Below are 22,292 nucleotides of genomic sequence, written 5' to 3'. Positions count from 1 at the left end.
TGGGAGTGGAGAGAGGGAGGCCACGGCACACAAACTCACAAAAAGCGTCTTTATCTTGTGCACCGTCCCACATGTGATTGCTGGGTCACCCACGCGTCAGTCAGAAGAATGATATGATCCTTTTTTAGATTGTGCTCGCTATGACCAGACCCCACAAGGACCTAACTAATCAATGTCGTTCTCACGTGGTTTATTGCCAATCTCAACTTTTTCTTAACCAAAAAATATTACTGTGAACCTCCCCTTACATTTGGGAAATGACCTAGCCTGGCCCTCAAACCGAAAGTTCTCCTCTAGATCCTTTGGTTCGACACGTGCCATATGGTCTACATCACGCACTACAAGAAATATAGCTGGGGCTATCTCTGCCCCAGCTATAATAAGGTCACCCCATACAATAGCACTTATTTGTACCCTATTGCAAATCATTCTATTGTAGCGTTAATTGAATGTTTTTATATACGTTTCTATAACACATGATTAATGCTGTTTTATAAACTGTCATAACACTATTATTTCGCTATAAAAATATTCAATTAGATTTTAAAAATTTATATTTTACTTTTGTTTTACAAATTTATTTAATTGGATTTACATATAATTCTTATATTTGAAAAATTATAAAAATACATACAATTAATATTACATTAACAAAACTCATATTACATAACGTCATATTCATTACAACCCCAAGTACAAAAGATAACGAAAACAAAGAACACTGGTCAAGAGAAGTTAGAAAACTACAAGAAGTAAATCTTACACAATTAAGAAATTATGGTTTTGGCTGAAATGAACCAGCAAAAAAGGCTTCTTCCATTCGTTTCCCAAGTGAGGCCTCTTGTGCTTGTATCCTAGTCAAATCAGGAACTGGTCCTTGCAATCCACAATACCTTAGTTCTGCCAAGTTGGAAAAAAAGGTACAAAGAACAATTAAGCTCACTGTTGAAACTAGTAAAAAGAAACGAACCCATTTGAAACCTATTGCAAAAATTCTAGTAAAGTCTTAAGAAAGAGTCTTACAGATACCACGTTTTCCAGTCCTTCCAACACTGGAAGTTCAACACTCTTCATGTCAACTAGAACCAAAAAAATTTCTGATTAGAAATCCAACCTAATTGCTATATCTAATAAGACCACACTGTCTTCAGACCTTCGGAACCTCTTTATTCATAAAATTTCAAGATGTAACTAGCAACTTACCAGAACCTTTCAGAAGATCTAAAGTAATTTCAAGTTCCTCTTGTGCCAATGAGACGAGCTGAGACCAACAGAACAGTCAAATAAGTAAGAACTTTAGACTTCAAATTGACTCAGTAAGATAAATGAATCTCACACAATCATCATACCTTCATCGCAATGATGAACTCCGCCAAGCCAAGAAATCCATGTAGCTTTGATTCCCCAACAAGCCAAACCTTCAAATACAAAATCGCAACAAATTCTCTCAATCAACCCTAGACTACACACTTCAAAATCCAATTCGTATTCTCACAAGTCTCATCGATTTATGAAATCTTTAAAAACTAATCGTATGAGTAATAATAAACCTGTTTGAGTTCCTGGCGAGAAAGCTTTGACATGGCGAAGAACTTTGTAGCATCGTTACCGGAAACACGACCGTCTCCGTCTGAAATTTTCAGAAAAGCAAAACGAAATCAGAACAGAATATTTACAGCGGACGAGTGAGTTCAACCTCCGTACGTGAACCTTAATCCTCACTACAAAACCAAACAAAACAAAAATTAATAAGATTTAATTCTCTTGGTTTCTGTCTCAGACAATTCGTCGAACAGCTTGTGTGCACAGAGAACTCTAAAAATAAAACCCTTAATATTTTTACAATACCTTCTCCGTAAGCTAGAATGTACACATGTCTGTGAACTTTGAACTTCCTTTGAACAAAATTAGGCTAAAACCAGACCTTTGCAGTCATCACATCACCAAACAAGTTACTCAGCTCCTCGTCGTTTCTCACTACAAGCTGAAAGTGACAGATCCAATTTCCAAAACAACAAACCGGTTAAAAATTAGGGGTTTACGAAACTGAAGATTGAAAGAACTAAGAGCGAGTGGATTATTACCTCGGCGGCGAGGTATTCCAGAACGGCGGCTAAGTAAACCGGAGATCTGGCTCCAACACGACTTTACTACTTCTCGATTTCACCTTCTGGACAACGCCAGATCCAATAGAAAAGAGAGTGAAGAGAGAGCTGATGATGTCACCATTGAAATGGTGGTGAAGTAAGGCAAAAACGCAGCTAGGGTTTTTGGGAAAGATAAGAGAAAGTGTTAAGAGAAGGATGGCGAGAGACTTGAAGTGTTTTGTTTTTTTTTTTTTATGTTGTTGGTTTTCTTATACATATTGTTTTATTTTAAAATAAATATGTCACAAACAAAAAAATTCGGCTAAGTGTTGGCGGGTTGGAAAAAATTTGGCTAAATATTGGCGGTACTAAGCGATTTTAGTTTTTCCTTATGCTATTATAGAGCTTAGCATTTCTAAAATGCTATAATATACTTATGAAAATCCGGATATCATCTTTAATAGCAGTTGTAAAATTAGTGCTATTATAATATGCTATGAATACACATTTTTTTTGTAGTGACGTTAGATATGGGGAATATGGTCTCTCGCGAAATTAAACAATTAATGACTATTAGTTCGAACTTCGGCAAATAATTGAGTCAATGCAAAGATTTTGGTTTTTCCACCGTCGTTGCCGACACATCAAACATCAACCGATTTGATCCGAAGAAAAAAACCAGTGGGTTTCCCAAGAGAAGACTAACATCACATGCGGAGTCATACACAGTCATCGCATTGGCTCCCACTGACTACATTCTCTTGTGGGGAAAGGCTTCGTCTACGTCTAGTACAGTTTCGTCACGGTGTCTTACTATTGCAAAGCTGTGATGTTACTGTTTTCGATTCGGGTTAATATTTAAATGGAAATCTTTTGATACTAGAGAGTCTAGAGTTCAATTTTTTTCGTAGGGTTAGATGGTAATGCCAAATCTACCTAAATATTTGTTAGTTTCGGTATTTATGAGATGTAGAGACAGTGTTTGATTTAAAATCTCAAAATTTGGTTTAAGTTTTCATAGTTTCGAGGTAGACTTATATGCAAACGTGGAGCTTGTAACGTTTCTTTTTTTCTTATTTTAGAATCCTTATGTTAAACGTGTATGGCTACGATCTACGGAACTTTATTCAGTTTGCATGCTCAAGGGCCAAAGCCATTTCCTTTCTGTACTGCTTTTTTACCCATTACGGAATTTATCTTTTTGCATTATTAAACTTACCAAAGTTTTTTAAAAGAAAACGATATGGTCTTATACAGGTTACTTACGTGGAAATCTACTGGATTAATTGTTATCTACTAGACTACTACTTAACTAATTAATTTTTGCAAAATTAATTAACTCAATTATCTTCTTTTTTTTTTGTTTAACAACTCAAAGATAGAATTCTATTTTTCTTAACCAAAAAACTCAAAGATGGTTATATAACATCCTTTGCACGAAACAGTCCTTATAGATTCGTTATTGACTTTTGCTTTTACCAAACCTGTAGCCATTTTGGACTTTTTTATTTATTTAAGTGCGCTATTTATACAAATTACCTAACTTTTCAAATTTATAATTTTTTTTTATAAATTGTTTTCGTATCATACATTTTGGGTCGGATTATTTTGTCACATGCCATTACTGTTTACTAGTACCAGACGAGCAGTAAAATTTACTTTCAAATTCTTTGTTTTCACATACTGTACAAATAATTTATTTTCTAACCAATAATTGCATTAGGAATTTAGGATAGATAACCCACTAACGACCAAAGACAGCTCTGCCTCTATCTTGCCGCAAGAAAAAAATGAAAGGGGTCCAGTAATCTCTCTCTCCATTTGATATTTTTTTTTTTCTTGAATCTTTTGGAGCATTAAATGGGTTATGATTTCTGATTTTGTGAGTCTCTCTTTCTTTCTCTACTCCATTAGCTTCCTCTCCGGTTAGGGTGCTACGTCAATTTCTCCGAACTTAGGTCACCCACCCTGTCTTCACTCCTCTTCCTTTGATTCCTTTAGTAGCATTACGTCATCTCTCTCCCTCTCCCTGGTGTGTATTACGTCACTTCTTCCTAACTGTTTACGTTCTTGATTTACTTTTTGAAAACCTTTGGTGCAATTCGAAATGTTAATTTTTTGGCTTTTCAATATTTCATTAAAGTTTTCAGTATCTTTAATTCTGAATTTGGATGTATACATCGAGTAAATGATGTAACGGATCCAAAGAACAGATTATTTTATTTTTACTTTATAAAGAGCTTTTACTCTTTTATTTCAAGGTTCTTATTTCATTTTTGTACAAACGACAAATCTAGTGGATTCGTTGGCAATTTTGTTTCACAAGGAACAGAAAAATTAGGCCAAAAAAATACCAAAAATATTAGTTTTCCAATTTTCAGATTGTTTAATATAATATTATACGAAGGTTTTTATTGATTATTTTCCCGGAAAAGTAAAAAAGAGAAAATCTCCGAATCTTGTAACATGATTTCTATATCAATAAGTCATCTCTTCTTAAAAGAGAAAACTCGATTTGGCTTCAAGTTCAGATCAGATCCAATATTATTCTCTCCATCTCTGTTACGTACAAGTTATAATTTTGTTTATAACTCTAGAGGAATGTTTAGAGCTCGAGTTAATGGAAGTCCATGTCAGACATGAATATTCTCTCTTACAATCTTTTTTCTTGTCCTTAAAACAGTTTTAAATTACTCATATTGTTTTTTCCCCCGGGAAAAAGAATCTTTGAAGAAAATTTTCCTACTTTGATATTATATTTTATATCCCTCTTGCTCTTTGTTTTAATGCAACTCTCTCAAACTCTATGTATATTATCATCTATAGGGTTCAAGATCATATGATACTTTCACCTTTTGGAAAAAAATGGGACATCTCTCCTCCATGTTCAACGGCTTAGCTAGATCCTTCTCGATCAAGAAAGCCAAGAACAAGAACGGTAAAAGCTACGCCAAGGAAGCAGCAGATGAAATGGCGAGAGAGGCGAAGAAGAAGGACCTGATTCTTAGATCATCTGGTTGTATTAATGCAGATGGATCTAATAACTTGGCTTCTGTTTTCTCCAGACGCGGTGAGAAAGGCGTTAATCAGGACTGTGCCATCGTCTGGGAGGTACATTATTACTTCTACTTCAAGCTATTTCTAGAAAGCTAGCTTGTTTTGAATGCTCCTTTGAATCATATTCTTGATTCGTAAACAGGGATTTGGATGTCAAGAAGACATGATCTTCTGTGGGATATTTGATGGACACGGTCCTTGGGGACACTTTGTCTCTAAACAAGTCAGAAACTCAATGCCTATATCTTTGCTCTGCAACTGGAAAGAGACGCTTTCTCAGACCACACTAGCAGAACCTGAAACAGACCTAGATGAATCCGATAAAAAGCTACAGCGGTTCGCCATATGGAAATACTCATACCTCAAAACTTGTGAAGCTGTTGATCGGGAGCTTGAGCATCACCGGAAGATCGATTCTTTCAACAGCGGCACAACTGCTTTAACAGTTGTGAGACAGGTAAAGAGACTCTCAAGATCATTATCTCTGTTCATTGCTCTGTTCTTTGCTTAAATGGTTTTCTTGCTGCAGGGTGAAGTTATGTATATAGCAAACGTTGGGGATTCACGTGCCGTATTGGCCACGGTTTCAGATGAAGGAAGCTTGGTCGCGGTTCAGCTCACCGTAGACTTCAAACCTAATCTTCCCCGTTAGTTCCATAATCATACATAGATCATGTAAATCTCACTTTATTTTGCTGAAGCAATTCTAAATCTTTTTCTTTTCAAATTCTGTTTTTTTCCTCTGTTTTTGAAAACAGAGGAGGAAGAGCGTATAATCGGATGCAACGGCCGAGTGTTCTGCCTCCAGGACGAGCCAGGAGTCCACCGTGTATGGCAACCAGAAGAGGAGTATCCAGGACTCGCAATGTCAAGAGCATTCGGAGACTATTGTATCAAAGAGTACGGATTGGTCTCAGTGCCTGAAGTCACTCAAAGGCATATCTCCATTAGAGACCAGTTTGTAATTTTGGCCACAGATGGGGTAACAACGTTTAAATTAGCTTTTTAATTTTATTTTGTTTGTTTACAGTTAGCTAAGTCATTTACTTGAAATATTAAAGGTATGGGATGTGATATCAAACCAAGAGGCCATAGACATTGTTTCCTCGACCGATGACCGGCCAAAGGCGGCCAAGCGACTGGTACAGCAAGCGGTTAAGGCTTGGAATAGAAAGAGACGTGGAATTGCCATGGATGATATCTCTGCCGTTTGCCTCTTCTTCCAAACGTCACAGTCTTCCTCATCTATATCGCAACATGTCCACCCTGACTCGACCTTGTAAGTAGGTAATGGTTTTGGGACCAGGCGAGAAAAAAAGATAAATAATGTGATGTAAATAGATTTTGCTTTAAGTCGCATTGAATATCAAATTTCTTGCCGAACCGGAGTTCTATTACAATCTAAACAACACAATCGGTTACTTGGAATTTCAATAAGCTCTTAGAGATCAAAACCTGTAGAACTAGAAACCAGAAGTATGCAGACCTATCCGTGATAAACAAAAGTGAATATTGTATTTAAACAATTCAAGAGTGTATTATACAGCATGAGACACATATACATTATTCACAAAAGGAAGTGTACACTATACACACATATACCTCTGCAAAACCTAGCAAGCTATCAAATGAAGTTCATCCCTCTACGGTATATAACTAATCTCTCTATGTAATGTGTGAGCGTCTTTAACCATCTACAATAATCAGTGATCAGTGGAAGACTTGAGGAGCAGTGTAGAACTCGCTTTCGTTGAAAACCGGTCTGAGATCTTCTTGATCACACATGAACTGTAATGGGAAACACACAAGGTGACCTCTTGTCTCCTTCAGCCTCTCCCACGAGTCGCTGCCGCATGGTTTTAGCTTTTCCGGTGCAATCCCAAGGTCGATCGTCGTATGACCTAGCTTATCTTTTATAAGAGACATGTTCTCTCTCAAGGCAGTTCTGTGTTTTTGGATCAAAAGAATCATTAGATCATCTCATATTGAGGACAAGAAGTGTGTTTATAATTTAGAATTTTGTTTTATATCTCTAAAGTCTATGGAGAACTAAACTAAGAGGAGAAGTATGAACCTTGAGCGTATATGCTCATTAGGAATGCAAGAGAAGACTTGGTCGTAGATGTCGGTGTTCTTCTTAGCCGTCGCCATCCACAAGTCCTTGTATGTTGCATCTTTGATTGGATCTTCGATTATTTTCATCTAAACACAAAAGTAAAACATTAAGATTTTAAAAACTGCTATGAAGTTAACAACGGTTGAAAGAAACTTTCAGCTTAAGAATGTTATACTATAGAAATAGGATCTATCAGAGAAGAGAGCAAAAACTAGTGTGAAAATACTAAAGTCAAGAATGTTAAGTAAAGGCATTTCTAGAAAATGTATATATGTAAAAGTACCTCTCCGGGGTGAAGGCCGAGATGCTCTGACCACAAGGAACATCTAAGACTGTAAGAGAATTTCCCGGCCATCCACTTCACTCCGTTCATCGAAGATTCCACAAATTCTTTGTCTTCGATCACAACTCCAATCTGAAACACGATTGATTGATTAATGAATGCATACCTCTCTTTTTTATGTCCTAAAGAATAGATCGGAGTTGGGAAAATACCTCGGAGTCACGTGAGCCTAGTAAGCTTCGATCGTTTATGTTAGAAGATCCGATCACCGCAATGCGGTCATCAACAATCATTAGCTTACTGTGCACGTAAATCTGGCTAGTGGCAATTGGACCGTCCTCGAACAACCGTCCATACGATCTCAGACCGTAGAAGGAAATGTAATCTTGCGTCTTGGCACCTAGCAAAGCGTTAAGGTTGTCAAGAATCGAAGTTCGTTCTCTAGAGATCGTACGGTACTGCCAATGCATCAGTGCTCGAACCGTGGCTGCTCCAAAGTCGTCGATACCTCCCTGTTTTTACCAAACATAAAGAAAGAAAATGATTGGCATTGTGTGGTTTTGTTCTGTTAACAATTTGAGACTACAATTGGAAAACAAACAAACAGTACCTGAAATCCAGGGAGGAGTGGTACAACGATCACGACGCGGAAGCACTTGTTCTCTTCATGAGCCTTCAGAATGCGTCTGTATAAGGCTTCAGAAACGCGGTTCAGAATCGTGTCATCTTTCTCTAATCCGGAGATGAAGAATTGGTTCTGGTAAACAAAAAGATTACAAGATTAAAATATAGGACTAATTTAAGATGATGAGATTTTATATGAAAATGCTTGAATGATTAAGTTATATATACCTCAATGTAGATAAAATGTTCAGCGTTTTGGATAAGCGAACAGTAAGCTCGATGAATGCTATCTTCAGGCTGGCTTGTTCCAGCAGACCATTGGCTAACACTTCTGATTATCTGACACTTGCAATCACTTTGTTTCCCTATCTGCCACCACCACTCGTTCACAGTCTCGTCCCGGTCACTTTCCTCTGAAGTTTCCCCTGGAAACTCATCATTAGCTTGATAGAGATCTTGTCTTGAACCATCATCTAACTTCAGATCTCCTCTTTGTCTGGCAAAGTCCGCATCGGTTTCTTGCGGGAGAAGCAAAGGGATATCTTGAGGTGGTGAAGCTGAAGAGAAAGAGTCTTGTCTAGAGAGAACAACGGGTTTTTCAGGGTCTTCCTTGGTTTTAGCCGCAACAATATCGATCTCTCTAGTTCCCAAGTAGTGAGGGAGAACCATATGGTGGTGAGGCATCAGCAACGGAATCGTCTGTTCATTTGGTGCCTTGTTTCTCTAATTTAACAAAGACTAAAATATATCAGAACCTTTGAAAAAATGCAATCGCTAAGCAGCCACCGATATTTCTACAATGTGATTACCTTAGAGTGGTTCCACCGTTGGACGAAATGTCGAGCCACATCACGACAAGGCGGTCCCCAAAGAGCGCAATGGACTTCGTGCCACGGCATTCTTGGATATTTTCTCCGGTCAAGCTCGTCTTTCATCGTTTCTTCCCACGAATTTGGTTCAGATTCTCTGATGGTAGATGTAGCCATTCGTGAGAAAGATGATTCGTTTTGTAAAGAAAAGATTCAGACAAGTTCAAGATCTTACCTAGGATTGTAATAATCCTTTCCTGGCCATATATGAGAAGGGCAATCTCCGATCTTGTGTTCCGCTGTATCATAGCGGCCAAAACAGAGATCTAACCCTCCAATGAAGCAAACTTGGTAATCTACAATCACTATCTTATCATGGTGCGACCTGAAAGTGTCAAAGAATATTTAACTTCAGTTATAGCTAAGTAGTAGTTAGCTTCATCCACGGGGTTTGCTTAATATTGTACCAGAGATAAATGCCAGAGGAGAGATGGTCTGGATAACGAAGAACTTTGACGTTCTTGTGAATGTTTTGAAGCCGTTTCTTACTGTACATACTGTTGATCTTCAGGGCAATCTGAACTTCCTTATACATAAGAATATAAATCTGCAACAAAATTTTAAAGTTAAAGCGTTTATAACAAAACATGACAAATCCATTGGAAGGAATGTGTCATATAAAGCATACCTTAACGCCCTGTTTTGCTTTTGTCTCAAGCAATGCATCTAACCGCAATGACGGATGATCTTGAAAGGGACGTTTGAGATATAGCTCCGGGCATAACCACCAACCAGTTATAAATATCTGCAGATGAAATTTTGAATTAAAACTCCATTTTAAATCCTAAGATATTATGATACGTTTTCAATAATGAGTTGAGGCAAAGCAAAGGAACCTCTGATGTTGCATTTTGGATTGCAAGCGCGATGGCTTCAAACGCAGTGTGACCGTCTACAAACCACTGAGCCTGGCTTCCATCAGATGTCAAACCTCTAGGTGGTGCAAACGAGCCAAACCGATGTGGACTGTTACAACCAGCTTCTTTAACGGCCTTGACCCACTCTTTAACTTTCCCACTGCTTGTAGTTCTTAATCTCACGGTTCGGTCCCCACTTGTCACCTTAAAGCCATAGCGCAGCGGATTGTGTTCCTTCACCTGTTCAGCCAAATGCTGCTGCTCAGAAAACTCCTTTGAATCCTGGAACAGCGATGAGTCGAACACCATTATATCTAGAAGCTTTCCGTTGAAAGGATCTTCTAGTAATGCCAAGAATCCCGGTTTTAAAACAGCCCAAACCTTTAAAAGTCCGGAAAAATGAATCAGAAATTATTCATCCCAGCTAGAAAATTTAAAGAGATTTACACAATCATGAATTTATTTGAGTTGTCCAAACCTTTGTCCAGTTAGTTCCAAAGCAGCTGAGACAATGTGAAAGAAGACAGCATCGTCCACCATCAGACCCGGGGACTTTCCTAAGGTGCTTCACTGTGACATACCCTTCTTTCATCTTAGAACCGTACTCTCTAGCAAACGAGAGAACAATGTCCAAGTTCCCTAGAAAGAGACTCAAGTAGCCTTGCATTGCAGTTCTCCCACGGTCTACAACTGTCTCTGACCGGCCTATCGTTGGTCTGATGATTGGAAACGCTGCACGCGAAGGAACATTCCTGCACACCATCAAAATCTAATGTATCAGAAAATAAAACCTTTACTCGAATCCACAAAGACAAGAAGTTTCGTTGACTTATAAAAGCACCTGTTCTTGACACTATCTTCAGTGTAGTTAAGAGGAAGAGCACCGTCGTCAGGTTCTTCATCATCTTGCACAACTGATCCTTGCATATCAAAGATCCCCAAGCTATGCAGCCACTCTCTAACCTGTCAAAATACACCGCATTTTTTCGAGTTCAATAATAGTTTTTTTTTTGGCGTACGTGTGTTAAGCAAATTTACAAACCCCGGAAAACTCTGACCTGTTCTTGCTTCTCGTGGAGTTCTTCAATAATCAAACGTTTCTTCAAAGCGAAGTGTAGGTATAGAACTTGGGAAGCTTTCTTTTGTAGTGTCCATTTGAACTACACATACACCCAAAACAGAGGAAAACATATTTATAAGGTATTTGTTTGTTCTTAATTATTACAGAAGATAACAGAAACTTATGGAACTGCATATATGAATGAATAAAAAACATCTTGTGTAAGAAGTTAAGGATAATTAATACAGACTGCGGTCAATTTCGGCATTAAATCAAACCCTAATGAAAATTAAACAGAGTAAACTAATCTCTCCTAGATTACAAGAGAGGCGCATTGTAAAACACATACCTGTTTATACTGAAGCTCCAAGGTGTAAGAAAGAAGCAAGGGACTAAAATCGGTAGTGTCGGGTCGTGAGACCGAGACGATCGTAGCCTTTGGAAGCTCATCGAATATCTTACATCCACCGCCGATTGAATACCCCGCCGCCGCCGCCGCCGCATCAACTCCGGAATTTCTGCTCCTTCTGATGACGCCGTCCGATTTAACGCCGTTATGAAGTAGCAAAGTCTCCGTCGACATCGATAAAATCTTCTCACTCACCGTCGTCGAAACTCGCCGTTTACGATTGCATGTCCGAAGAACTAGCCACTGATCGACAGATCGATGTTATATATATTAGATTTTGTAGATTTTAGAATCAAGGTTTAAATCATTAGTAGTATATTCAACGGCAAGGGGAGTGGTTCCGTCACGTTAGGTTTTAAACGAATGACCTGGTTGCGCCGTCAGATGATGACACGTATAATTATCGACACGTGTACGTTTAAGATCAATTGTATATGCTAACTCCCGTCTAACCTACCGTGTGTATATGCAACTTGGTTACATCGTTGGAGCTCTGTTTCTATTTATATATATCACCGAATCGGACAAAGTAGCGAATATGACGATCTTACCCTTAGACTTTGCTTTGCTAAAAATAACTTTTGATGGCTTCGTCTTCGTATTTAGGGACAGTTTGGTCTTTTGACGAAACAGAAGTTGATGGTGTTCGGAGTATATGCCATGCAAGCATCAAAACGACAAGAATATCCCAATTTTTTTGGTGCTTTTATCAGAATATTCCCAAACACACACTTATTTTAATTCATCTAACGTGTTGTGATAAGACAAAAAATGATTAGTGTCTCTCATCTCAAGTACAATCAATCATATGATTTAGAATTCTCTCAACTTTTTAAAGATACTATTTAATCTTATTATATAAAGTATAGTCAATTAATTACCATATCGTATACGTAACAACATGGTTAGCAAATTAATCTATGTATACAACGAATAACAGAATGTCATAGGTAATTAGACGATGAGCAGTAAGTAATAAACATATAAAACACAAAACCTTCATAATTGAACCATCACTTTCATTTCAGGAGAGTGAATTTTTCATCATCCAAATAATGATATTTGGTAAGAAAAATTCCAATGCTAGTGAAAGATATTCCAAAACGGCACAATTGTCTCATTAATATTTTACATGCTTTTTGTAAGTCTTTTAACAAATAAAGGTCAAAATTTGCAAACCGGTGTCCACAATTTATTTGGGCTGATATTCACAAATTGGGCCTTCAGAAAAGTAAATCATGTACGGCTCCAAGAAAATATAAACGGGTTCAAACAAAACCGGAGCTCCAGTTTCTACAGAGGCAGTGAACTTTAGCAAGTGAAGCCATATAATCATCAGACCTGAAAAAAAATAGGGGATTCAAACGCATCAAAAACACACAAAACCATTTCTAATTGCTTCAAATATGCTATATGGTAGGATTCAGACCTCTGCCCATATGGAGATCCACAAGCAGCAGTGATGTGAAACTTTGCGTTTTCCGATTTACCCTACAACAAGGAATAAAACAAGATTATTTGAGATTTTGTTTGTTCTTGAAGAACAATAGATGTCATTGCAGATCGTGTAGGAGAAATTCAAGATGGAGAACAATACCTCAGCTTCATAGTAGAGCCCTGCGTACAGCGAAGCGTAGAAGTATTCGCTTGCTTGACCGCTAGAGAAGTCTTTAACTAACTGTTATTTTGAAAAATCAGATTACTAAGTGACTTTGGTGGGAAGAAAATCATTACATCAATTACCAAGAAACCTGTCTGAAAAAAAAACCTTTTCAGGGTCACCACCGTTCTTGAATAGATTATAAGCTTCCCGCATCACAGGCCGAGAATCTCTACCAACCTACAAAGATTTCATATACTACTTTTGTTACCACTAATCATATAGAATGATAAGCTTTAGGATAAGGAAAAAACAAACCTCGAGAAACTGTTTCCGTGCAACATCAACACCATGGAGCCGAGCCTCACAGAGAAAGCACCAAATCGACTCCTCTGTGTCATTTGGGTTCTGAGCAACATCTATCCTGAACTGCTCTGCACCTTCTTCAAACCTGTTGTTGGATATATGCACCATATTCTAATAATCAACTATATCCTAACCAATATGACAGTGAGGTAGGAAGCTAGTAGTACCTATCTAGATAGTAAAGAGAAAGCCCCCGTTGCCAAAGATCTGTCATCAAAACAAAGACATGATTCAAAATTACAAAGCTTTTTAGAGATATAGAGTCATGAGCTAAAGATAAAAGGAGATAAAAACGTACATGCCTTTTGCCTGGGATCCAATACAACAGCTCTATCGAACTCAGTCACCGATCCAGCAACATCACCCTTACAACAAAAACGAAAAGCATCTTCAGATTTAAGGAGCCAAAATAAAAATAGTCTCTTTTGTTAGAACAGTTCTGTTTTGTCGGATTGATCAAATTCTACCTGTCTGAAGAGCTGCATGCCGAGTCGAGTCGTTGCGACGGCCTCGCGAGGGTTGGAGTCTCCGCCTCCGGTTATGGCATCCCATATCGAGGAAACAGAAGGAAGGAAGAGTCTGCGAGACAGTGCGTGAGTTGTTGGGTGGCGGGAAAATTGGGGGTTTAGGGTTTTGAAAGGCGAGGTCGTCGTGAAACGCCGTGGAATTGTGCGAGATGGATATATGATTGGATTCACGATCTGGGTTAGTGCCATTTTCCGAAATTTCTCTGAATCACGCCGACGATTACAGTTTCCTTAGGGATTTGCTTCACTTTTCCTCAAGAAGATAAGATGACAAACGGGAGGGAAGAGATTAGAGATGGATGGAGCAGTATAAACCGGAACAAAACCGGAAAATACCAGTTTATTCGCTTTGATGAACCAATTGTACCAGTTTTTTTGGGTTAAACTGCGATTGCCTCGGCTTTTTTCAATTGAACCGGGTGAAATCAGATAATAACCGTACCGGTCAAAGTCAGTATGACGCAGCGTAGTCCAACGAAGCAGAATCTAAAGGGCGATAATAAAAGAGAGCTTTGGACAAATGAAGAAAGAATAACTTTGGCTTGAGAAAAGAGTAAGAAAAGAAGGTAAAAAAATAAAGTTTGAATTTGTTCCTACAGTTCCCAAAGAGGCAAAGAACATTTCTTCACCAACAATCAATACCTAATCCACCCTAGGTTTTTTTTTCTATATATAGCTTCACTCTTTCCTCGGTTAACCCAAAACGTGTAACTTGTTCTCACAAAATGGGCATCATGGCTCTTCTCTTAGCTATGCTTTTGTTTGTTCACACTTCCTCGTCCGAAACCACTATTTTCAAGCCATACAAAGAAGAAAACTTTCAGTCTCTTGTCGCAAAAGCGTGCCAGTTTATCGATGCTCATGAGTCGTGCGTCTCTAACATCCGGACGCACATCAAGGAATCGGGTCACGGGTTAAACCCGCATTCGGTTTTAAGCGCTGCGGTAAAGGAAGCACACGACAAAGCCAAGTTAGCAATGGAAGGGATCCCAACGGTTACGACGTTGTTTGTCCATTCCCGTGAACAAATCGCTATAGAGGATTGCAAAGAGCTTGTAGGCTTCTCGGTGACGGAGCTTGCATGGTCTATGTTGGAGATGAACAAACTCCACGGAGGGGGAGGAATAGACGGGGACTCTCACGATGCTGCTGCAGCAGGAGGCAACCTTAAGACATGGCTAAGCGCAGCGATGAGTAACCAAGACACGTGTCTAGAAGGGTTTGAAGGAACAGAGAGAAAATATGAGGAGTTGATCAAAGGTAGCTTAAGACAAGTCACTCAGCTTGTGAGCAACGTCTTAGACATGTACACGCAACTCAATGCCTTGCCTTTCAAGGCATCTAGGAACGAGAGCTTCCCTTCACACCCTGAGTGGCTAACGGAGACCGAAGAGAGCCTCATGAAGCGTCATGAACCCAGTGGGATGCACTCAAACACGGTTGTGTCTCTAGATGGAAAAGGGAAGTATCTGACGATTAATGAGGCTATCAACGAGGCTCCCAATCATAGCACAAAGCGATATGTTATATACGTGAAGAGAGGTGTGTATAAAGAAAATATTGATTTGAAGAAGAAGAAGACTAATATTATGCTTGTTGGTGACGGTATCGGACAGACGATTATAACCGGTAACCGGAATTTCATGCAAGGTCTTACCACATTCCGAACTGCAACCGTTGGTTAGTATTTTTATTTTACTTAATTAAATTACTGATTAATTAATTGATTGATTAACCTTTTTGTACGTTCCTCCCTTTTTGGTTTTTGTCAAATTTTGTTTATTTAGCGTGTCTGAAAATTATTAGAAAGGCATATATGCTTTCTGCAATCCGCAGGCTTTCAAGCTTTATAGTTTATTTTTTTCTTCTTATATATTATTGATTCCTTTCTTGTGCTACAATTATCTACTAATTCAATGTCTAATTAGATACTTAATTGATTGATTAATCTTTTTATTACCTTTTCGTTCTTATTGGTCTTGGTCAATTTTTTGTTTATTGTGTCTGAATATCAGAATTCTTCTTTATTAAACATATGTTTTTGCTTTCTGGAATCTACAGACTTTCAAGCTTTTTGCAGTCTTTTCTTATAAATTATCCTTTTCTTGTGTTACAAATAACCTCTTATTCAATAGTATAATTTGTTACTTACTCATAATTAGCCATATCTAATTAGGTAGATTAACCCTTAATTTTGGTTTGATCAGCTGTTTCTGGAAGAGGATTCATAGCAAAGGACATAACATTCAGAAACACAGCTGGGGCGCAAAACCGTCAAGCTGTCGCATTGAGGGTTGATTCCGATCAGTCCGCCTTCTATCGCTGTAGCGTGGAAGGCTACCAAGACACTCTTTACGCCCATTCCCTCCGTCAGTTCTATAGAGATTGTGAAATTTATGGTACGATTGATTTCATATTCGGGAATGGCGCAGCGGTTTTGCAAAACTGTAAAATCTACACACGGGTTCCGTTACCGCTCCAGAAAGTAACGATAACCGCGCAAGGGAGAAAAAGCCCTAATCAAAATACAGGGTTCGTAATTCAGAATAGCTACGTGTTGGCCACACAACCTACTTATCTTGGCCGGCCGTGGAAACTTTATTCAAGAACAGTGTACATGAACACTTACATGAGCCAGCTTGTCCAGCCAAGAGGATGGCTTGAGTGGTTTGGTAACTTTGCTTTGGACACTTTGTGGTATGGAGAATACAATAATATTGGACCAGGTTGGCGATCATCCGGTCGGGTTAAATGGCCTGGTTATCATATCATGGACAAACGAACTGCGTTGTCATTCACCGCTGGATCGTTCATTGACGGTCGGAGATGGCTTCCGGCAACAGGTGTCGCATTCACCGCTGGTCTAGCTAACTAACTCAATTAATTTTTTTTTATCTTATTTTTGAATTTTTTATTGTTATTAATTTTCATTTATGGTTTGTCAATCCACATAATCCTCTGGTTTGCACAGAAAAAATAATAAAAAAACATTCATAAGGATATAGTGTGTGTGTGTGTAAGATTTTAAATTTGTAGGCTGTGTCTGAATATAGATTTATGTAAAGCATTTATTTTTACTGTATTTAATAATTAATTTCGCAGTGGTCGAATAATATTTCTAGATCTTGTTTGAACATTTTGAGCTGGTTTGAATAGGACGGATGAAGAATTGTGATACATGGTCTACCACTAACTTTAAAAAAGATCCACGTACACATATATAATTGCCAGTTTCTTACGTCTCACAGTTGGAAAAAGAAATTAGAAAATTCAGTGTTTTATGTATAATCTATGTTGTCCATATCTTTTGATATCATGAATTGTAATTTGTTGTTGGCACGTTTTAAAATACATCACTTGTGGCCTTGTGGAGCAGTCTAGGATTAGGTTTTATTTAAAAATTGAACATTTTGTAGAATTTTAAGTTTTTTACGTACATTATATACTCATTTATTCATAGAAAAAATCGGAAACTATCATATTACAGAAAATTAATATTTTAAATGAAACTTGTATAAATACACATACAAAAACTGTAAGTAAACTTGTAAACATCAACCCTGATTAGTAATTAGAGCTCGTTACAAAGAAATGGCTCAAAAGTGTATCCTCTCCACGGCCATCTCTTTATTTCTTTTCTCTACTCTTTCTCATTGTCAAACTCTAATTCACTCAGACGCTGTTTGTGACACCACACCTCACCCATCCGTCTGTAAATCCGTTTTACCCGTCGGATCACCCCATTCGCTTACCGAGTTTGCCAGCATTGCCATTCTAAAGTCTCTAGAAACTTCTAAAGACCTTCTTGCCTCCTTCGACCAACATCATCCCACCTCAGGTCCCCTTCAAGATTGCCAATTACTCGCTGGCCTGACCGTTGACCAGCTCACACGTGTGAATGCCATCAAGAAGGTCGTTCTCCGAAACTCCGAGATCAACGATTTGCTCACGCTTCTTAGCGCTGCTCTTACAAACTACGACACATGCCTAGACTCGGTTCATGAGGTCGCCAGAGAATCATCAGAGAGTGTAGTTAACGGCCACGACGACATCATCCTGGCGGTTTCTGAGGGTATACAGCTTATTAGCGTCTCTCTTGCATTGTCCAAGGAGGCTTGGCCGATATCATCTGATGCTCCGACGACAAAGCCACTGCCTAGGATTCTGACGGAGGGGAAAAATTCGTCGCCACCGGAAGTTTCGTATATGAAAGCGACGGAACGTGAGAGAATGATCTACGAGAGAGTGATGTTTGTTGGACGAAAGCTTCTTCAGGTTTCTTTTCTCTTTATAACTATCTAAACTTATGAATGTTACAAGTTACAATTTTCTTAGATTCCAAAAACATATAAAAGAATAGTTACTATAATTTACAACAAAATTTTATTATTTTTCAGTTTCAAAAAAAAAAAAATTATTTCTTGCCAAAATATTTTCTGGTATTTATCGTTGATTGAAACGGGCAACGTTAAAACGGGCAACATTAAAAATAACTAATCAATAATTTTGTCCAATTTTTTTTTTTTTTTAAATCTGAAAAATACTGTCTTAGGCCTTTTTTATTTTTGGCCAACTTACATCTTATAATTATCGTCAGAAACTTACCTTTTTAACCTCTAAAACTTTACAGTCTTCTCCCGGAGGCAATGGTGGCCTGAAGGTAGCAAAGACGGTCGTCGTTAACCCAAACGGCGTCAACGGTGATACCTTTAAAACCATAAATGACGCCGTCGCTGCTGCGCCAACGAAAGCAGAATCCGGCAACGGATACTTCGTGATTTACGTTGTCGCCGGGGTTTACGAAGAGTACGTCACAGTCCCTAGCAACAAATCATACGTGATGATCGTTGGTGACGGCATTGACAAAACAATCATCACCGGAAATAGAAACGTCGTCGACGGTTCCACCACTTTTGCTTCTGCTACACTAGGTAAGCCTTTTGGACTTGATTGTTTACTTTTATTTCACCTTAAAAAGAACTTACATAATTTTGACGAAAAATAAAATTAAAAAAATTACATATTTGCATGTAACAATACGTTCGATGGTAAAATTAAAATATTCGGTCTAAAAACATTTAATGTGTTGACTAGCAAATGCAAACAGGACAACTCCATCACAAACTTTTTCTTTTGTTTTTCAAAAATACTAGTCCTTCAGCAAATAAATGGACTAATTCTGACTACATTGTATTTTAGCTGTAATCGGAGAAGGCTTCATCGCGGCAAACATAACGGTGAGAAACACGGCCGGGCCTAACAAACACCAAGCGGTTGCTGTCCGCAACAGTGCAGACATGTCAGCATTTTACAAATGTAGCTTCGAGGGTTATCAAGACACGCTTTACGTCCATTCACTTAGACAGTTTTACAGAGAATGTGATATATATGGAACGGTAGATTTCATATTTGGAAACGCAGCCACGGTACTCCAGAACTGCAATATCATTCCAAGGTTACCAGTTCAAGGACAGTTCAATGCCATAACGGCTCAAGGCAGGAGCGATCCAAACCAGAACACCGGGATTTCGATACAAAATTGTAGAATTACACCTAGTGCTGAATTGGTTACAAGTAACTTCTCGGTTAAGACGTATTTAGGCCGGCCGTGGAAGGAGTACTCAAGGACGGTTTATTTACAAAATTTCATGGATGGGTTTATCGATGGTAAAGGATGGATTGAATGGATTGGTGATTTCGCTTTGAGTACATTGTATTATGCGGAGTTCAAAAATACCGGACCAGGTTCAGAAACAGCTAACCGGGTTAAATGGCCCGGGTATCATGTGATCAGTGAAACCGAAGCTGTTTCGTTCACCGTTTCGAACTTTTTAGTCGGCGATAGCTGGCTGCCGAACATGGGAGTTCCATATGCCGGTGGCTTGATGTAATCTCCACAAACATATAATAATTAACTTAAACTCAACTTTGTGTATGTTTATATGTCTACCTCTGTGATTTATCTATATGAATGCGTTCATGATCAAAATTAGAAAGATGAATCTAAAATTTAATGGTATTTTATTGCTTAAAATAAATGTACAATTCTTTCAGATTGACTTTTTTTTTTTTTTTTTAATTTCAGATTGACTTTGTTACGTCATACTATTTGTCAAGATTCGTCTTCGTCAAGAATCAAAATTGTTATTTATGTTTTGTATTTTCTTTCTAAGACCATATTTTGTGTCAATCAAAAGTTACCAATTAGAAAGAAAAAAAAAAAAAAAAAAACTTGCACATTGATTTCTTCTAGAAATTTTGGGAACTATACCGGTATGTTAAATCTATATTAACATTTTTTAAGTACATATGCCCTTTTAATTGTAGTTATTTAAAAAATTAACCCCTAGAAAATATTCTAAAATAACAATTACACCAGATTTTATTTCCGAAATATCTTACATTCCATTCCTATTAGAAATGGAACAAACTGCAATCAATATTTTATGGAAACACAAGCTATACTATATTAATGACAATTTCTATTGTTTTTTGAAATTCAATTTATTTAGATTTTCTAGGTAATCTATACTAACATTTTTGAAATACATTTTGTGTTATGCCTTTTTAGTTGTAGTTATTTAAAAAATTAACCCTTAGAAAATTTCCTAAAATAACTATTACACCAGATTTTATTTCCTAAATATCTTACATTCCATTCCTATTAGAAATGGAACAAACTGCAATCAATATTTTATGGAAACACAAGCTATACTATATTAATGACAATTTCTATTGTTTTTTGAAATTCATTTGATTTTCTAGGTAACTGTCATTAATTTATATGTAAAATCATTAATATCAAAAAAAATTGATGACACGCGAGCGGTGTACTGCAGGTTAAAATCATCTCTAAATTCTTTGCAAACAAATAAAATAACAATTTAATTCATATTTTGTTTTCAAAAAATGTTAGTTTTGATTCTTAATGTAGATAAAAATATTAATATAGATAAAAACTTTGATTCTCATTATTTCAAATCATATTTTTGATATATATATATATAATTAATAAAAACTTTAAAATATTATATATAAAAGCTTACAAAAGTTTTAAAATACTATACAATGTGATTATATAGTAGGACAGGTTAAAGAAGACATGTTGGAATTAATAAAAAATATCATTAAACTTATGCATAAACACGGGTTAAATCCTTATTTTAATATTTGGCAACACTACTAATATTAGAATATTTGACATATCAAATCAACTTACTTTAACTAAGATTTTGTAAAATAAGTAAATCATTATGAAAATATGATATCACAGCTTATAAATTACTTATTATGTATTTAAATACTTTATTTTTTCTAATAACTAAAAAAACAAATCGAATCTCAACACTTAATAAAACAAACTAAATTTAACAAAAAAATAGTCACACAATATACCACATGTTAAATATAAATATTAACATTTTAGCCGTTTGAACGGCTGAAAATTATTCATTAAGCGGCTGAAAATTTTAGTTATTTCTTTATTTACAAAACAACCATAATTTAACATGCAAATACAATATAAGTTATAAATAATAATAAAAATTATAGACCTGTGGTGTACCACGGATTAAAGTCTAATTAGTAGTAGAAAAATAAAACACGATTAAAACACTGATCAATCTGGTGGAGAAAAGAACAAAAAAACAATGAGTTATAGAATCCCTAAAATAAGATTTCTCTAATTAGAAACTTACCAGGAAACAGAGAAGACAATAAAACCACAAACCTATTTTTTGTCTTTTCAACAGATTCTCACTAACCGGATTTCCCGCGAAGCCTTAGAAAACAGAGCAACCAAAATAACAAAATTCTCAATTTGTCATTACCGTTATAAATAATCCATCTCGACAATTATGAAAAGGTGCACACTCCCAAGGAGGCTTACGAAACCTTCGACGGAGGAGTCCATAAAACTCACAAATCTCATTGTTTTCTCAAAAGAACAAAGAACAGCTCTAATATAATTTTTTTTTTACAAATAATTTATTCAGAGCTGTTCAAGTTCGAAAACATTTTGATCAATAGTGAAGACAACAACAAAAATAAATAGAAATAGTAACGTAAAAAAACACAATAAAAATAATATGTCGTACGGGTACAACGATGATTCCAAGAGGAAGAAAAGGTTTATTGTCATCACCATCTCCTCTGTTCTTCTGATCTCGATGGTTGTCGCCGTTACCGTTGGCGTCAGCCTCAACAAGGGCGGCGATGACTCTGATGGTAACGGAGAGATAACGTCTTCCGTCAAGGCCGTCAAGGATGTTTGTGCACCGACTGATTACAAGAAGACTTGTGAAGACACTCTGATCAAGAACGGGAACAACACCAGCGACCCTATTGAGTTGGTTAAGACTGCGTTTAAAGCTACGATGAAGCAGATCACCGACGCAGCTAAGAAGTCTCAGACGATGATGGAGCTTCAGAAGGATCC

General features: G+C 37.2%; 6 protein-coding genes and 1 long non-coding RNA gene across 9 annotated transcripts in view; 4 read left to right on the top strand and 3 right to left on the bottom strand.

The window, feature by feature from the left end:
• Positions 628-2,469, bottom strand: LOC104764229. Its single transcript, XR_763736.1, has 7 exons — positions 2,085-2,469; positions 1,849-1,984; positions 1,551-1,721; positions 1,350-1,418; positions 1,204-1,261; positions 1,024-1,079; positions 628-900 (listed from the first exon to the last, which is right to left on the bottom strand). It is a non-coding gene; the product is annotated as an uncharacterized LOC104764229 (long non-coding RNA).
• Positions 3,851-6,538, top strand: LOC104764228 (probable protein phosphatase 2C 34). 3 transcript variants are annotated; one of them, XM_010487721.2, is made up of 6 exons: positions 3,851-4,045; positions 4,914-5,198; positions 5,287-5,601; positions 5,674-5,791; positions 5,903-6,126; positions 6,206-6,538. In XM_010487721.2, the coding sequence occupies exons 2-6, from the start codon at positions 4,953-4,955 to the stop codon at positions 6,425-6,427; spliced, it is 1,125 nt and encodes a 374-aa protein (XP_010486023.1). In that variant the 5' UTR covers positions 3,851-4,045; positions 4,914-4,952; the 3' UTR covers positions 6,428-6,538. The 3 variants fall into 3 exon arrangements, with proteins under 3 accessions (XP_010486023.1, XP_010486022.1, XP_010486021.1); XM_010487720.2 differs by having other exon boundaries at positions 3,851-4,119; XM_010487719.2 differs by lacking the exon at positions 3,851-4,045 and adding an exon at positions 4,519-4,719.
• Positions 6,638-11,665, bottom strand: LOC104764227 (phospholipase D zeta 2-like). Its single transcript, XM_010487718.2, has 15 exons — positions 11,303-11,665; positions 10,952-11,053; positions 10,735-10,856; positions 10,372-10,645; positions 9,873-10,274; positions 9,665-9,781; positions 9,444-9,583; positions 9,212-9,361; positions 8,977-9,133; positions 8,396-8,890; positions 8,154-8,300; positions 7,756-8,055; positions 7,544-7,675; positions 7,219-7,346; positions 6,638-7,089 (listed from the first exon to the last, which is right to left on the bottom strand). The coding sequence occupies exons 1-15, from the start codon at positions 11,534-11,536 to the stop codon at positions 6,855-6,857; spliced, it is 3,135 nt and encodes a 1,044-aa protein (XP_010486020.1). The 5' UTR covers positions 11,537-11,665; the 3' UTR covers positions 6,638-6,854.
• On the bottom strand, positions 12,457-14,140 carry LOC104764226. The gene is made up of 8 exons (XM_010487717.2): positions 13,796-14,140; positions 13,627-13,693; positions 13,496-13,535; positions 13,281-13,413; positions 13,131-13,202; positions 12,960-13,040; positions 12,792-12,853; positions 12,457-12,703 (listed from the first exon to the last, which is right to left on the bottom strand). Exons 1-8 carry the CDS (start codon positions 14,042-14,044, stop codon positions 12,631-12,633), a joined length of 777 nt encoding a protein of 258 aa, XP_010486019.1. The 5' UTR covers positions 14,045-14,140; the 3' UTR covers positions 12,457-12,630.
• LOC104764225 (putative pectinesterase/pectinesterase inhibitor 22) lies at positions 14,573-16,970 on the top strand. Its single transcript, XM_010487716.1, has 2 exons — positions 14,573-15,535; positions 16,063-16,970. Exons 1-2 carry the CDS (start codon positions 14,581-14,583, stop codon positions 16,728-16,730), a joined length of 1,623 nt encoding a protein of 540 aa, XP_010486018.1. The 5' UTR covers positions 14,573-14,580; the 3' UTR covers positions 16,731-16,970.
• On the top strand, positions 17,414-19,857 carry LOC104764224 (pectinesterase-like). Its single transcript, XM_010487715.1, has 3 exons — positions 17,414-18,130; positions 18,486-18,786; positions 19,055-19,857. The coding sequence occupies exons 1-3, from the start codon at positions 17,447-17,449 to the stop codon at positions 19,744-19,746; spliced, it is 1,677 nt and encodes a 558-aa protein (XP_010486017.1). The 5' UTR covers positions 17,414-17,446; the 3' UTR covers positions 19,747-19,857.
• LOC104767341 (probable pectinesterase/pectinesterase inhibitor 21) overlaps positions 21,720-22,292 on the top strand; it is a gene marked incomplete at its 3' end in the record, with an annotated part of 3,423 nt that continues 2,850 nt past the window's right edge. Inside the window, exon 1 of the mRNA XM_010491378.1 lies at positions 21,720-22,290. Within this exon, the coding sequence (XP_010489680.1) occupies positions 21,943-22,290 (348 nt within the window). The remainder of the gene's footprint in view (positions 22,291-22,292) is intronic.

The sequence above is a fragment of the Camelina sativa genome, chromosome 19 (assembly GCF_000633955.1).
Source record: "Camelina sativa cultivar DH55 chromosome 19, Cs, whole genome shotgun sequence".
In the NCBI taxonomy this organism is placed as follows: domain Eukaryota; kingdom Viridiplantae; phylum Streptophyta; class Magnoliopsida; order Brassicales; family Brassicaceae; genus Camelina; species Camelina sativa.
The sequence above is the reverse complement of the archived record's forward strand: the minus strand, read 5'-3'. Positions and strand labels throughout refer to the sequence as shown.

Bases quoted from the DNA above. Each gene is read 5' to 3' on its own strand.
- LOC104764228 (XM_010487719.2), top strand. The intron at 5,199-5,286 runs GTACATTATTAC...ATTCGTAAACAG, and splicing joins ACTGTGCCATCGTCTGGGAG to GGATTTGGATGTCAAGAAGA. The intron at 5,792-5,902 runs GTTAGTTCCATA...TTTTGAAAACAG, and splicing joins CTTCAAACCTAATCTTCCCC to AGGAGGAAGAGCGTATAATC.
- LOC104764227 (XM_010487718.2), bottom strand. From the start codon at position 11,536: ATGTCGACGGAGACTTTGCTACTTCATAACGGCGTTAAATCGGACGGC. The intron at 10,857-10,951 runs GTCAGAGTTTTC...GTATTTTGACAG, and splicing joins TCCACGAGAAGCAAGAACAG to GTTAGAGAGTGGCTGCATAG. The intron at 9,782-9,872 runs GTTCCTTTGCTT...TTTCATCTGCAG, and splicing joins TCCAAAATGCAACATCAGAG to ATATTTATAACTGGTTGGTG.
- LOC104764226 (XM_010487717.2), bottom strand. From the start codon at position 14,044: ATGGCACTAACCCAGATCGTGAATCCAATCATATATCCATCTCGCACA. The intron at 13,203-13,280 runs GTTTGTTTTTTC...AAATCTTTGTAG, and splicing joins CACGGAAACAGTTTCTCGAG to GTTGGTAGAGATTCTCGGCC. The intron at 12,854-12,959 runs GTATTGTTCTCC...TCCTTGTTGTAG, and splicing joins GGCTCTACTATGAAGCTGAG to GGTAAATCGGAAAACGCAAA.
- LOC104764225 (XM_010487716.1), top strand. From the start codon at position 14,581: ATGGGCATCATGGCTCTTCTCTTAGCTATGCTTTTGTTTGTTCACACT. The intron at 15,536-16,062 runs GTTAGTATTTTT...TGGTTTGATCAG, and splicing joins ATTCCGAACTGCAACCGTTG to CTGTTTCTGGAAGAGGATTC.
- LOC104764224 (XM_010487715.1), top strand. From the start codon at position 17,447: ATGGCTCAAAAGTGTATCCTCTCCACGGCCATCTCTTTATTTCTTTTC. The intron at 18,131-18,485 runs GTTTCTTTTCTC...AAAACTTTACAG, and splicing joins TTGGACGAAAGCTTCTTCAG to TCTTCTCCCGGAGGCAATGG. The intron at 18,787-19,054 runs GTAAGCCTTTTG...ATTGTATTTTAG, and splicing joins TTTTGCTTCTGCTACACTAG to CTGTAATCGGAGAAGGCTTC.